Raw genomic sequence first — 15,711 nt, 5'->3', positions numbered from 1 at the left:
TTAATAATTATTAAAAAATATAAAATAGATTAATATGATTTTTTAAACAACTTTTTTATTAAAAAATTTTATAAAAAATACACCGTTTAACAGTTTAGAAAACATGCGCGCGGAAAACGAGAACGGTAAGTTAACTTAGAGGACCAGCGAACGCGGCCTAGAACCTTTACTGACCAGCCATGCCCCCTCCTCTTTCCAACCATCTGTCTCCGACTCTCCCGTTCTCCAACATTGAGTCTGCTGCAGGTATAATTTGTAATTCGTCAAGCAAAGAACTACCACTGATGTAAAATCTGCACAAATTCGGTAAATAATAATAAATCAATCATGATAACGACTAGCAAGTCTATCAAATGCACCGTACACGCAACCGTATGCCCTAGAAAAAAAGACAAATGCCAATAAACACATGCAACAAATGTTTTTCTTTTCTTTTCTTTCTGGCTTCTATTTGGTGTCAGCGTCAGCAATACAACTACTGAATTACATACATACAGTTTGAGCCCATTCAACTCAACCTCACAAGAAACTTGTCAGAGTTGGCTTTGATCTGACTGACAGCAGATTTATATATATATATATATTTTTTGCAACATGTTACGATATTGCTGTTGAGATATTTGTTTTTCAGTGAGTTTTGTTGGAAATTAATCGGATTGCAGTGAGAAAAGTAGCCCATTTTCAGTTGTTAACTCGTGATGGCAATGTATTCTGTGCTAATCGACAACACAGAGTTCTTTCAGATTCAGTGCATGGTTAGGCATGGTACGAAAACTAGTTCAAAACTGAAATACTACCTCCGTCCCTAAATGTTCTACGTCATTGATTTTTTTATACATGTTTGATCGTTCATCTTATTCAAAATATTTACATAATTATTAATTATTTTTATATCATTTCATGTATCGTTAAGTATATTTTTATGCATATATATAGCTTTACATATTTGTCAGTTTTTAATAAGATGAATAGTCAAATGCGTATAAAAAGGTCAACGACATTAAATATTTAAGGACGGATGTAGTATTTTCTAGCTTGAAAGGTTCTTTGTCACGAAATGAAGTGCAAATAATCTGAAAAAATTATCACCTTGTTTAGTTAATCTGACCAGTTCACAAATGAAAAAACAACTCATCTTCGGTATGGTAGCTTCCCCATAATTCAACCTCTTTTGGTTTTGACTTAAAGCACAAGTCAAACAGTTGTTATTTTCCTTAACTATCAACTTAGTAATAATCTATAATTAGCTCCATCCTCATCATCTACATGTGCCAAGGTCCCAAGAACCCAATTATTTACATCCAGTGTATATATGGTACACACAACTAAGGTGATAGGGTGCAATATGTAAGTTGCTACTTGCTAGAATGGCAACTTAATTGTACTTGATCATACTACATATTCTTAATGATGAATTGGTTGATCAAAAGCCTTCATAGTAGCCACCAAATGATATGTTTGCCCTAGTTGATCCACCTCCTCCCATCACAGATGACATTGCCTGGTTCAGCCTTGATGTCTGCTGCACAACCTGCTGCATTCTCTGCACATCAACAAATCAAATCATATTCAGGCAAAATTTCTCATGGGTAAGAGTTTAAGATAAGTGAAAGTTGATTGAAAAAACATAGTTTGGGCAATTAATTTTCTTTTCCTAGAACCTAACTGATATGCCGATTTAGATTCTCTTTCAGTATCAAGCCATAACAAAAATCACTCCAAAATCATAAAGGATTTCGTCTTGTTTTTCTAATAGAAACTTCATGTTAGAAAGTCTCAAGATGCATCTCAATGAATGAATTAATTAACTGTATAATTTTAGGTGACTGAAAATTTACAAACTTCCATCGCACCAAAAATCTACCAAACCCCTTGCTTAACTTAGGCATGCACGTGCACAAAAATAAATTATGGATTTTTGGTAGAGAATTAATTATGACCATCATATTTGACGATGAATTAGATGTTAAAAAAGTAATATTTAATATAAAAAAAAAGATAAATGATGGATTTTTGGTAGAAAGAGGGCGCTGAAACGAGCCATCAAAACCTTGTCATCGCCATAGAGCTGCAGCTGGATCTTCTGCTGCTGCTGCCGGTGGTGGTGCTGCAGCCTGCCGCCGACGAGGAAGATGCAGACGGTGGCGGCGGCGACGCCGAACGAGCAGAGCGCCCCGATGCCGTTCACCCGCAGCTTCCCCACGCTGAACACCACGCACTCCGGCCGCGCCCTTCCCCTGCCCCCTTTCTTGTCCTCTTCGCCGCCGGCGTCGTCGTCGTCGATCACCTTGGTGGCGTCGTCGGAGCTCTGGAACGCCTCCTCCTCCTCCGCTCCGTCGGAGGCCGGCAGCTGGGCTGCCTTGGCCGCCATGGGGGGCTCCTCTGCCTCTGGCCCCGTCTTGGTGTCCGCCGCCACGTCGACGCCGATGTCCTTGCACTCGTCGACGGCCATGTCGGCGCCGGCGCCGGCGTCCTCCTCCGATGGAGGCAGACTCGATCCCTCCGTTTCTTGATCTATCATCATTCAACCGAATAAGATGCAATCTTTCCTGAACGATCACAAAAAGAAAAAAAAAGCAGAGATCTTTCAGGCCAAAAGCAAGAGCTGATCTCACCACCAAGAGTGGTCCGGCCATGGCCGCCGCCATGGGAGGAGATCGAGGAGCTCATGTGGTCAGGCAGGACCTCCCAGTCCCACATGTCCTGGAGGCTTGCTGCATCCATGCCGACACCTCCCTTCTCCATCTTGTCAAAAACCCAACCAAAGATCTATATAACAAAGTTAACAACACAGCAGCTGATCACCGATCAGATTCAGATCACTTTGCCAAAGAAAAGATTCTTGCTTTGGACCCACTCCAATGGATGCTCCCCAAGCATCAATTTTGGTTGCTGGTTTCCAAGACTTCAAGTGATCTCTCTCTCTCAATTTTTCTCCTTTTTTTTTGTATTTATATTGGGGAAGAAGTGTGGAGATACCAGTATGACCACAAGCCTTAGAAACTGCTTTGCACCAAGGTGCAAGGCTTAGCTTGTGTGTGGGATTGTGCTACTTGCTAGGTGACAAAGGGGGTGAAAATGGTGCTTTGGGGCCCATCCTCACTCAGCAGAACACTTGGCACACAACTGTGCAAAACAATGTCAAGAATTATTCAGAGCAATCCATAATGGGAAAAATTATTCAGAGCAATCCATAATGGGAAAAAGGAAACTAAGCAAGCCATGCAAAAAAAATATGTATTTAAGGCTTGTTGATTAATCAATCTCTGTAATTTGGTGTTATCTCCTGAAAGTCCAACTCAGCAAAGATATAGCAAGTTGTTGTTTCAAACAAGAAAAATAAAGTTTTTGTTGGTTCTCAATAAAGATGGTTTTATCCTGCATAAATGGTACACAGCTTAGTCACAGAGTATCAAATTCAGAATTTAGATCAAAAGTTAACCTAAGAATTTATCCCTTGGTATCTCCGATGAATTACACTATATTCAGTATTCACTCGTCATAGCATCTCTCCTAAAGATCTTCCATGTCTATCCATTATTTCAGTAGTTATGCGATAGAAAAACTTTAGAACATTCATGAAATGTTAATCACTGTTCCTCAAATATTAAATACATGTAATTTCATCAAACAAGTTGTGATTTGCATGATGGTTCATGGGCAGGTTCGACGTTACAACACTGTAGGCTGTCAGCAAAGGAGTTGTGACAAGGAACAAAATGCACAAAATTCAGCTCAAGTACAAAACATGGTAGCAGGATAGGGGCCATGATAATGAGAGACAGGATCAGAACCTTCTGTAGGAAAACCACCTCAAAAGTTAAGATGTTAACACACAATATAGTGATGGTCTGAATCTGATGGATAATCATGTAGGAGTTTAAATCTCCATAGAAACATGAATTTTAGAAATTTGGGTGCTTGAGAGGCTAAGTCCTCTACTTGGGCTAAGTTTTTAAAGTTCTCGAATTAAAAAAATGGCTGCATAGAGGCCGGGTAAAAATACCCTTCTCTAAAAATAAAAAAAATGTAGGAGTTCAACTGTAAACTAAACAATTTGAACTGGGAACATGGTGATTTCAAAAAAAATGGGGGGGGGGGGGATTTATATTCATATAACTGGTGAAGTTCTGTCCATAGGCCAAAGGAAAGGTCTTCAATTTCAACATTGATTTATTTGTGCATTGTAGTTCCATCCATTCTAGATAGTATCCTAGTAGGCTTCTTTGTTTTACATTTTAGTCCCATCAAGGTACTTGGTCAAGTTGTTATTTATTGTTGTAGACTAGTTCAGGTTAGTGTCAAGAAGTTTGTTTTTCCAAAAAAAAGGTTAGTGTCAAGAAACTAGGCCTCTGCGTTTTCTTTGTAATGAATGGTAAAGGTCCTGCTTTTTTTTTAAAGAAAACGTTATCGTGAATCACGTCAGATATGAGTAGAAGTAGTTGTGCAGGTGTCAGCGTTAGAGCAAGTTTAATATTATAGTCATTCTAATTTATCTATAGTCAATCTAATAGTTAATTTATATAATAGCAACTTATAAAATATATAATTACTACATCTCATCTGTCATACACATATTATGTCTTTGAGTATGTGCTACAAATAACTATAAATCTGTAGCACAATCCATTTCTCTCTCACCTCTTATCTCCTTAAAATATGTTTATAGCTAGCTATGCTATTTTACCTACTCTTACGGTGCAAGTAGATAAAAAAATGATACGGCATTTTTCTTTTTTCTATTCACACTCATGCTAACGCTATGATCTAATTTATAATTTCATAATATAAATAAGATATTATAAATTCATTTTAATGCAATCATATATAAAACAAACGTTCGAATTTGTTTATCTATCAAGCGTTTGTTAATTTGATTATTTAAACAAACTCTGACAAAATAGCAGTAAACCATCATTTAATGGTGGCTATTATAGCTTTGCATTATAGGTTGGACCATATCGTAATAAATTAATAGTTTTCAAGTTTATTAATTTTAGAATCATTATGATATCAACAAATTGCAAGGATGATTTTAATATATTGCATGATAATTGATACATTAATTTCATAATCACTACAATACCAAGTTCATATATTACAAGGATAGTTTTAATTTAATAATTTATTCATATTATTTGATATTAACACAAAATTTGAACCCTATAATACTAAATTTAATACAAACCACTTTATACAAACATGAGTTGCATCACAAACAACCTTTTGTTTTCTATAATAAATAAAATTTTGCTTACGTTGTATATATCAAAAGTATAAACCAACCGTGCAACTCTCAAGTTTAATTTTATTGTGAGTTATATAATTCCTAGCAAATATTTATTGCACAATTTTTTCATAGTTTTTAAAAAATATATTGATATTTTAAAAATTCGGAATTAATGCTTTAGATTTAATGTGTGGAAGATAGATGAAATGTACGCGTAATTTGAGGAGCCAATAAATGGAAATATGATAGATGAATCGTGGACTGTCTGATTTAATACAGATGATTTGAGTAGTTAGATTTGTCCAATGAGTAAAATAAGTTTGTGTACTATAGGGGAGGGAAACACGTGAAATTTCTATGTTTTTAAAGGAGCCTACTATTTTGTTAGGGAAATATTTATAATGTTATAAATATTTATAATATTTTTTGTTGGTTTTGGTGCAGATTATCGATTTTTAAGTTCGTTTTTGAAGAATTATTTTAGATTTTTAGGTAGAACAGTGTACTTGTTTTGATAGTAATTATGAAATTGGATTCGGGGAGCGAGCTGAGTATAGCTCAGTTGGTTAGTCCCGTCCGGCTCCATCGTTTACCTTAGCTATGTAAGATTAAGCGAAATTTTAAATTTGAAAACTTAATCTTCAAGTTGATTGTAGGTCCTTTTTTTTCACAGTGGATTATTTTTAGCATTTGCTTTTACATTGCTAATAGTAGGGATGGAAAACGGACTTTTTATTCATAGTGGTCGATTCGAGACGGAATTTGAGCCAGACATGGCCCATTACACATCACCACTTTTCCGGCCCGGCCCAACGAGCAGTTGATCTGGGACGAGGGCAAATCCCCACCGGCGGAGCGGGCAACGGCGGCGAGGTTCTCCGTCCGCCGCCGCCGCCGCCGACTGCTGCACGGCGCCGAGAGGTGAGCTACCCTCCCGCATCCTTCCCCCCTTGTAGCGCCTTATTAGGGTTTTAGCTGGGATTGGCTAGCTAAGAGCATCGCTGTAATGCCTAGTTCCATCTTTTTGTGCGTATAAGAGATTGGAGGTAGTAGTTGTGTTTTTCTTTTTTTCTTCAAATCGCAATGAGTTGATATCATATTAGGATTAGCCCTGAGTTTGGTGGCGCCGTGACAAAATCCGCCATGATTCTCCAGATTTATGTGTGTTATTTTTTTTTTTTTTTTGGTCATCGAGGTGGAGTGCTTTGGCTGCGATCTATTTGTCGGTGTATGTCTTCGAAATGTTCGTAGTATTGTGATAGGATCTCACTAGGATTATAGAGCTAAACTGAGGCTTCGATTTGATATTGACTAGTTAGGAGCATCACTGTAATACCTAGTTCCATGGTTTTTTGGTCCGTGTAAGAGATTGGAGGTGGTTGTGTTTTTTATTTTTCTTCAAATCACAGTGAGTTGATATCAGATTAGGATTAGCCCTGAGTTTGGTGTCGTGGTGACAAAATTCACCATGATTCTCCAAATTTATGTGTTTTAGTTTATTTTTTTTTTACTTGTATCAAGGTGGAGTGGTGGAATGCTTCGGCTGCCATCTATTGGAAATTGGATCTGCTTTGTGTTTTAAATTTCCTTTTCAGTTTTGAGAAATAATTAAAAATTTTCCATCTGTAATTTAATTTTTAATCTGAAATTTCAGACACTGAACTGAAACATGCGATCATTCAGTTTTTTCTCTGTCATAAGAAAAACTTTGCTCATGCGCTTAGTAAACTATTTTGCGATTTTCTTACATCAACGCAAATATTAGTCTTACAAACCCTAGTATCATGATTTTTTGTGCTATTGGTGCAGTAGCCAGTAGGAAGCTACACTAAAAGGTTGTCGATCTATCAAAAATTCTTATAAATTATTCAAAATCTCTGAAAGAATCCTCCACAAAATTTTACTTTATTGCTTACATAAGGAATAAGATATGATAAACCTCTATGCACATTGGCACCTTCACTGGTTTGCATCCGCCATACATGTTAAAAAATGCTAGCCTGACAGAACAAAATCAAAAGGAGAGAAACTTAACATTCCAAAGGCCCCTCATCTAAACACAAGATACATCCGTCACATTACTCTGCTTGCCGGCCATCGTTCCTCATACTTTTTTTTGTATGGAATTGGCTCATATAGCAGAAAATGGACTCAAAAAGGAGGAATCTTGGTATGGGGATCACGAGTTTTGTTGGTCTAATACATTAAAGACTTGCAGGACAGGTGACAAATAGGGGGCAGATCCCACAAGGAATCACATGGATCATTATCATTACCCATATCAAAGCTTTCCTGCTCCTGGACGCCATTCATGCCATGGGCTGATGGAGAGCCTTGCTTCTCTGTCTTCATCTTATCCTGGTCCAAGGCCACTGAGCAGGCATTGGTGCCTGCTATGCCGCATCCATTCCCAAGCGGTAGGCTGGTGTTGAGTGCCCATGACTGATCAAATTGTTGTGAAGCCAGCTGCAAGTCTTCGGCTCCACCATTCAGGTATCCCTTATAGACCTCATCACGCATGCGCCGATTAGCGAGGTTTGTAGCATGAAGGCCACTGCCACTCATAGCAAAATTGATGCTTGAGCTGTTGCTTCTGCTAGGACTCACACCACTTGTGGTTGTGGTGATGGTGCTTGTGCTGTTTGCAGCAGTTGTTGGGGTAGCACTAGCATGCTGGTATACTGCAGTGCTGAAGGCGATGGTAGGCTGGGGCGTGCTCTTCTTGAGCTTCTTGTGTGTGAGGAGGGTGCGGATCCTTGACGCGAGCGGTGAGTCTGGCGCGGCATGTGTCGCAAAGTTGGTACGTGTGTTTGAGCCCCGGAGGAGGCATGCGGCCTCGTCATAGGCCCGTGCAGCCTCCTCGGCGGTCTCGAACGTGCCGAGCCACATCCGTATCTTCTGAGTGGTGTCCTTGATCTCTGCCACCCACCTCCCCGAGGGCCTCTGCCTGACGCCCACGAACTTGCTGCTGCACTTGCTTCTCGCCTTGTTTCTGGATGCTGTCGTGGTTGGCATTTGGTAGTGGCATTGCTGCTGGGCATGCCCTTGTCCTTGTGGCTTCTGGAACTGGAGCTCCATGGAGAAGAGAGGGAACTAGCAGAGTTTTTGCCAGTTTGTGATTTTGATCTGTGGTCTGAACTTTGAGGGAGGAGATGGTGTCTGAATTTAAGGGGGAAGAGGAAGGTTCAGATGTTGGGTTAGTGGGGGACTTGTCATGTTGTGCCTGTCTCTACTGTTGAAATCTTTGTAGTGAGTTAAGAGGTGACTGAGTTTTCTATGAGGCATAGGAGCATAATGCTACATTCTGTAGTTTGTTTCAATGCTTGATGTGGTCTTAGTGGCTGGCATGTTTGTTCTTTACCCTGGTTGACACAACCAACCTTTGTTTCAGGATGTGCGATAAGATCAACATGCCTGATGCTTCCTGTAGAAATTACTGAACAATGGGCTTCAACCCACCCTCAGGGTAGTATTATGGTTTAACCCCCAGACTATGGGCCTTGAAAAGGTTGGAATCCCTCACATTTCATCAAGCATAGAAGACTATCTTCTACATTATCAAAACTGCCCTATGATGTTTGAAAATTCATAGGGATCTCTAAGTAAATAATTCAATGGAGTTTTTTTTTTTTGGCTAAAAGGCTGTGGAGTGTTCTAAATTAGTTTAGATTCACCTAAACGTTTGCATATAATAAAGGCTTTTGCAGGCATCTGACACTTGTTGACTCCATGGAATTGGTACGAGAGGATCCACATGGTTATGACATTGTGTGGATAGCAATTGCCATCCAAATAAAACTGTGCCGGTTTACTGTTTGCTACATTTCTTTTTTCCTAAGTAGTGGTCTTGAATTAAAAATCGTAAACGATTCTCTGTCTCTACGGCACGGCATTGTTTTGATCTAGTCATGTGTTTTATTCAAATGACGAAAATATAATTTATTTGTTTTGTCCATAACTGCTCAAACTGCCTGTTTGCAGATATTCTATCCCACCAAAGGAAAACGAAGCAGGTCGTGAAGACACGATTTTTTTGCCACTTGGCAGCACCTGTGGGGCTAATGGCTTCATGTTAGGTGACAAGATTGGTGAAGATGTTAGCATTTTACAAGAGAGGATTAAAGAATGTTGTTAGCTATAATCTAATGCTATGGCCGGGGCAGGATGTTTTGTTTATCAAGCAGATGTGCAGAGATCAGATCGTGCATTATAACCTGATGAAATGGAATATTTCGAGTTTAGTTCACGATGTTTGACTCAGGTAGTTCTAATTTTGATGTGTTTTTTTCCTTGGTTTATGTTAAGTGGAAGATTATTTCATTAGATGTATTTATATTTCATTAGATGTACTTTGCTGTGAGGTGGTAATGTAGTTTGGACGGTTTTCAACTATTTTTTTTAGTTGCTTACTGCATTGGCAGTTTGGACTGCATATGTACATATGGTTCTGACACCGTGAAATCTCATGAGTCAATTGTCTGAATTTTGCAATGTTTTTATATGATTTGAAACAATGGTTATATTTTCAGGCACACTTCTTGGGTTTGCATGATGTACAAACTTGTTTCATTTCACCACATTTTATTGTCATGGTCAGAGACTTAGGTTGGCAAAATGAAGTCAACTGCAGATGTGGCAGCAGGTTGCTTGTGCCTCAGAGGCAAAGATTATCCTTAGCTCCATCAACTAACAATTTGTGTATAAAATATAATAAATTCCTGCGTTGAGAAATGCAGAGGTCAAAGTTAATGGAGTGCACCATCTCCAAATTAAAAAAAAAAGAAAAGAAATGGATGAAAAATAAGAAGAGGAGAAATAGAAAACGAAGAGAAAATCTCACATGATAATACAGAATCGTTATATGAATAATTAAAGACACATCATGGATTGAAAATTAAATGTCTTGAGAAACATGTAGGACCTATTTTGTGTGAAGTGGAGATCATGGCTTAGGTGTACTCCTCAGATGTTCAGCTTTATTTTATATCACTAAAATATGTCTTTTCGTCAATGTCCATGCATTTTTGTCAAAGTGATTCTGTCCTTGCACCAAATGTCAAGTTGTGACATTGGTAATAATAATAGAAAAGAATATGTCCTGTGCTCTATTGCAAATATACTTTCTTCCAGCGTCTTGACTAAAATATAGGCTAAATTTCTGGATCATCTTATTCTTATCTAACCATATTCTAGAACAAGAAACCTGATAGAAAGTTGACTCATAATAACTTCAGAACTTCAGCCTATTTTAGTCATATTTAGCCAATCAAAGTCTAGGGCCGGCTTGCAATGTGTTATGTGAGGGCCTTAGGCCGCATTCTTTCTCCCTCTTACTAACTCAAATTCCCTCTTTTTCACACACATGCTTTCCGAATTGCTAAACAATATATTTTTTATGAAAATTTTCTATAGGAAAGTTGCTTTAAAATATCATAATGATATTTTTTCATTTTTTTATAACTAATAATTAATTAATCTAATACTAATCTATTGTTACGTTTCCCGCGCTAGATAAGCCGTTATTGCCGAACGCGGCCTTAGTAGTCAGAAGTCAGAACCCCAATGGCAGCAACAATATGCAAAGATCAATTAACAGACATAGTGATGGGGCTGATGGAATGATGGCAACACCAATATGCAAAGATCAAATTGACCATACGCGGTTCATCATCTTTGATGAACAAATGAGAATAGATACAGCCCTCAACTTTAAATTTAGAGAAGATGGAATTTGTATCATCTCATGTTGTCTTACAAACCGTGAAATTAACAATACAAAGCTCGGAAGACATGCGGATTTATGAGCCCTAAATTGATTTTTCTACCAAAACTGTTCATGACTCCTGTGGCAGGCCCGGCAGGATCCCGGTCAATTACTTGAATATTTTTTTATTTTATTCAATATTTACAAAAGCATATTTTTATTTTCAAAACTTACAAAATTACACTCCCAACGTCCTCTGTGAGGATTTTCTTTAAAAAAAATTGCCCACCACAGGGTGTTTTTTTTTTATGATGTGAGGGTCTAAATGCGAATTTAGTTTACCATATAATATCTTTAAATTTTGTTGATAGGTCATATGGAGTCAAATAAAATCAAACTTTATATCAAAATTATAGAGCTCAATAAGATATGCAAGTTTTAGTTGATTTACAAAATCTCATATCTATGCTTCAAATGACTCTTATAGAGATATTAAAAGACCGAGACTGGTATTACTCTACTATTTCTTTTAGCCGTATATCAAGGGGTAGAAATTTTTATTATATTATTTTTTGTTTGGTCAATTCAATTAGTCTCCTTGATTAACAGGAAAGACAAATACAAAAAATGATGAAATGCAACCTTGAACCAGTAGCTTTAATTGGATTAAAGTTTAATTTTCACATACTACTCCTCCTAGTCATGCAACCCAAAAAGAGTATGTACTCAGGCGTACTCACTATCTTTTTATAATTTGTATGCTATAAAGTCATTGAAAAATTCTATGATTTAGCTACTTGAGCAAAACTTTAGAACCGAGTTCCAAATAATCAGGGCGAAAATCTATACAAGTTTGGATTATAATTAATTAATTACGCCTCGTGATGAGACTTCACCACCATTGGATGAGAAATGTACGTTCAGATTGTGGCGGACCATTTTGCTCTTCACCTTCCCCATTTCCCCACTCGAGGGAGGCGGCGGCCGGCGATCTCCCGGCCTCCGGCGAACCCAGCCGCCGCCCGCCAGATCTTGCGGCTCCAGCCGACCATACGGACCAGATGGTGGCCGCCGCGGCGTCCGTGTACCGGCGCGTGCTGAAGGCGGTGCGGAGGCACGTGGGTGGAGGCGCCTCCAGGAAGCACTTCCGCGAGTTCGTCGCCTCCGAGTTCCGCCGCCCCACGGGCACGGAGGCCGACGCCGGAGCGAGGCTGCGGCTCGCCGGGGATTACGCCTACCTCCTCACCAGCGTCCACAGCCACAAGGTTGTGCATTTTCCCCTAGAGATGCTCTTCTCCTGTTTTGTGCGTTCTTTTCGCAGACGATGTGTTCGATGAAATGGCTAGGAAGATTTCTTTTCCCCCTTCCTGTTGGGTTCCTTACTATCTTTGTGCCAAACCATTGTTCTGATTAACGTGATGAATTGAATTTCCTTCAATGTGTTTTAGTATACGAGCTCGCAGTTGCTTCATTGCTAATTCCCACTTCCCAGTAATAATCACACCTAGTTTAGACACAACAAAAAAATGTCACACTGTGGCAATACTGGCATGTTCCAATTGGTTTTTTATGCACTGTGCACTATGCTAATTCTGTAAATTATGTTTGATTATCCAGGACCTGCTTTTCTCGTATAATATAGCTGTGGACCGGTCAGAAGAGATGAAGAAGATATTGAACAAATCTGCTGCTAGTGTAGGCCTTCAGCTTCCAGATGTCTATCAGCCGTGAGGGTTTCTTTTATGCAAAAATGTGCAACCTTTTGTACCTTTTTTTTTTGCATATTTACTTTCCATAAAACTTTGCCTTCAAGTTCCAAGTTTCAGTTAGTCTGGAAAGTTTAGATTGTAATCTTCAAGAGGTTGTACTCTTTTCCCAATAATGAGCAATGAAATTGTCATTTAATGATTGACATTATTCTGGTCCTGTACATATGAATGTGACCTTGCTTCTGTGAAGTTCTCTATCTGCATCGTTCATTGCTTGTAGTATCAGGATCCATGGAAAGGGAGTGGACAAGTGGTTGGTGCTGGATCTGTGTGACGATGCTGCTATACATGCTGCTCAGCTGAATTCAGTATGGGTATGGCTATCTTCCATTTGTGTATGCTTCCCTTTTCTTTGTCCAGTGAAAACAATCAGTTGTTTTTTTTTTCTTTTAGTTCTTCCATGTACCTATATGGGGAGGGTTAGTTCAATTATTGGCCTGGCGTCCATTCGTCTATCCATTATAGTTGTAGATGCACATGTATTAAACTGACATCTACAGTCAACTAAGGTTTCATCTAGTCAGCTAATTGCAGGTTTGTTTCTCAGCAGAAGATATGCAAAATTGAAATGGAATATGTGTATAGAGTGGCAATTAGATTTACATTTTGTTCATGCAAGTGTTCATACTGTTAAAGCAACAACTTGATGGACTGAATGTTGAGAAGGACATGTGTTTCTCCGAGCTGAAAACTGATTTTTTTTTTTTTGGTCCTGCTTCATCAGTTAAACAATAAACATGCCAACATGCAGATTAATACTCCATCCGATTTTTTTATTTGACGTCGTTGACTTTTTGATCTACGTTTGACCATTCGTTTAATTAAAAAAATATATAATTATTGACTATTTTATTATGATTTGATTTATTACTAAAGTAACTTTAACTATGATTTATAATTTTGTATATTTGGACAAAATTTTTAAATAAAACGAAGGATCAAATGTAAATCAAAAAGTCAACGGCGTCAAAAAAAAAAAGGAGGGAGTACTATATTACTACACTGTATTTTATCATTTTTTTATTATTGACATAATTAACTGTCCTTTCTTGTGGTTTGTAATTCTTTTTAGAGGGGCTTTCTCGCAGGAGCCATCTCATTAATCATTACATGACTATTTAAATATCTTATGTTATTCTTTCTCTGCTTTCTTAATATTTTATAAAATATATACGGATTCGTGGAAATTCAATTTGGTTAGGAAAAAGCCTGGTATCAGTACTCTAAGGTGCCTAGCTAATGTAGGATGAGAGGTTGCTCTCTTCATGGCGTGTTAATTAAGGACAATTAAACAATACTTCAAGGCATTTGGAGCTCTGTCTTAACCAACTATTATTCCAAAGAATACCAAAAATAGCATGCAACTCTGTCTCACGTGAGAGTATGCACTAGGAAGCCAAGCATATGTAAAAAATTAAGAATATGCCACTCCATACATATGTCTTCTATAAAATGCCACCTTATACAATGCAATCATAAAAATGACACTCGTTAGCTACACTTCTCAATAGAATGCTGTTATGGAGTATTTGAAGCATTATTTTATTTTTTTATCCAATAGACATGTGAAATGACTAAAATGCCCCGGCCTAATTTCTCAATTGATTACATCTTGCCTCCCCGGATGAAATATAATTATGTGAGATTTTGTTATGAGAATTTTATTGCAAGGACACAACAATGTAATTTGATGTTAGATCTGATTAGTAATTTGAGAGAAAATTTTATTTGAAACTTAAGGGGTGATTGCTTGGGTTTCTTTATGGAAAAGCCAAACGATATATTTGAAAACAAAAAATAATTTGTAAATAAATTTTATATATATATATTCTTATCAATCTAAAAGTCAATGTTAGAAAATAAACTTCGATGAAAAATTCGAAATCAACCCTAAATTTAAGGTTGAAAATTTAAATTTTGACATATACACATAAGTAAAAGTGAAAAGATGTGAGTGGTAGTTGGCAGGAATAGGCTAGAATTGTTGCTAGGAATACCAATAAACGTAAGTAGATTCTCCAAGGTAAAGTTAGAGGGACGTGGCCACCGATATGTGGATTCATCGTCCATGGGCCCACATGTCAGCACTTTTTAGTCGTTAGAGAATCTCGTCCATTTAAACTAGTGCATTGTTCTATTGGAAGGCCTTAGGAGCCATTGCACAATAAGATAATCGATACACGTGTTGGCCAAACAGTTAGTACTATAATAATTGCGCTAAAATTCTGGTATTTTGGAACAGAGGGAAGGCACATCCATGTTTGAGATGGCTAGAAAATGAAAGATTATCTAATTTTTATGATTGCTATTTAATATTATAAATAATATAATTAACTACTTGTTGACATCAAAATGTGAACGTTGACGTGTCACACACGAAGGTCTGGGAGTCAATCTTAGACAGCTCCAGTGCAGGACCTAAATTCTTAGAATGATGTGCGGGCGTGCCAGTCAGTTTGATCCTGCAATTGACAGTAAAATAAGCCGATCGGCTATCAAGCCGATAGGTAACTAAAAATCCAGTCGATCGAATATTGGTGCTGCGACGGTTAGCCGATAGGCAGAGCAATCGGGTATAAAAAGCTTGGATCGGCTAGAAACTCGATAGAGATAGACTTGAATCAAATATTAGACCAACTTAATCCACCAAGTTACTTATTAATCCTAGTCGATCGGACGAGCTCCTATAACCAGATTGAAATAGACGTATAAAGATTGGACTTAACCAAGACAGTATGCAGTTGAGCACGATATGATTATAGGAAACATGAAGATCGATAAGGCTAATAGATAAACCAACGAATTACTTGGAATAAACAATGAATCATGTGTTACGATCGGCTAAATTCAACTTGCATGTAATTCTCATAAGCCGATGGAACATAAATAACTACCGATCTAACAAAATCAAGTCGATTGGTATAAAGATAATGCAGTAAAGCAATCAACTACTCTATTGATGTAAATATGATAAGCATGTAGATCGGCAAAAATCATCAGCTATAGAC

At 37.9% G+C, this 15,711-nt stretch overlaps 2 protein-coding genes and 1 long non-coding RNA gene across 5 annotated transcripts; 2 read left to right on the top strand and 1 right to left on the bottom strand.

Moving 5' to 3' along the window:
- Window positions 1-1,140: 1,140 nt before the first annotated feature.
- On the bottom strand, window positions 1,141-2,999 carry LOC102710711. 2 transcript variants are annotated; one of them, XM_015839383.2, is made up of 4 exons: window positions 2,858-2,999; window positions 2,616-2,769; window positions 2,051-2,514; window positions 1,141-1,543 (listed from the first exon to the last, which is right to left on the bottom strand). In XM_015839383.2, exons 2-4 carry the CDS (start codon window positions 2,743-2,745, stop codon window positions 1,424-1,426), a joined length of 714 nt encoding a protein of 237 aa, XP_015694869.2. In that variant the 5' UTR covers window positions 2,746-2,769; window positions 2,858-2,999; the 3' UTR covers window positions 1,141-1,423. The 2 variants fall into 2 exon arrangements, with proteins under 2 accessions (XP_015694869.2, XP_040381603.1); XM_040525669.1 differs by having other exon boundaries at window positions 2,616-2,999.
- A 3,018-nt stretch (window positions 3,000-6,017) lies between these two features.
- On the top strand, window positions 6,018-10,203 carry LOC102710510. Of its 2 annotated transcripts, none has more exons than XR_423660.3 (4): window positions 6,018-6,151; window positions 7,454-7,723; window positions 8,622-8,738; window positions 9,212-10,203. It is a non-coding gene; the product is annotated as an uncharacterized LOC102710510 (long non-coding RNA). The 2 variants fall into 2 exon arrangements; XR_001550688.2 differs by having other exon boundaries at window positions 7,449-7,723.
- A 1,631-nt stretch (window positions 10,204-11,834) lies between these two features.
- Window positions 11,835-12,866, top strand: LOC102721004. The gene is made up of 2 exons (XM_006658322.3): window positions 11,835-12,199; window positions 12,552-12,866. The coding sequence occupies exons 1-2, from the start codon at window positions 11,840-11,842 to the stop codon at window positions 12,663-12,665; spliced, it is 474 nt and encodes a 157-aa protein (XP_006658385.3). The 5' UTR covers window positions 11,835-11,839; the 3' UTR covers window positions 12,666-12,866.
- The last annotated feature ends 2,845 nt before the right edge of the window (window positions 12,867-15,711 follow it).

The sequence above is a fragment of the Oryza brachyantha genome, chromosome 7, assembly GCF_000231095.2.
Source record: "Oryza brachyantha chromosome 7, ObraRS2, whole genome shotgun sequence".
Lineage (NCBI taxonomy): Eukaryota > Viridiplantae > Streptophyta > Magnoliopsida > Poales > Poaceae > Oryza > Oryza brachyantha.
This window is presented reverse-complemented; position numbering and strand designations above follow the sequence as displayed.

Coding starts and splice junctions, on each gene's coding strand:
- LOC102710711 (XM_040525669.1), bottom strand. CDS start 2,745: ATGGAGAAGGGAGGTGTCGGCATGGATGCAGCAAGCCTCCAGGACATG. Junction 2,515..2,615: donor TGGCCGGACCACTCTTGGTG/GTGAGATCAGCT, acceptor GAATGATGATAG/ATCAAGAAACGGAGGGATCG. Junction 1,544..2,050: donor AGCTCTATGGCGATGACAAG/GTTTTGATGGCT, acceptor GTTGATGTGCAG/AGAATGCAGCAGGTTGTGCA.
- LOC102721004 (XM_006658322.3), top strand. CDS start 11,840: ATGAGAAATGTACGTTCAGATTGTGGCGGACCATTTTGCTCTTCACCT. Junction 12,200..12,551: donor CCAGCGTCCACAGCCACAAG/GTTGTGCATTTT, acceptor TTGATTATCCAG/GACCTGCTTTTCTCGTATAA.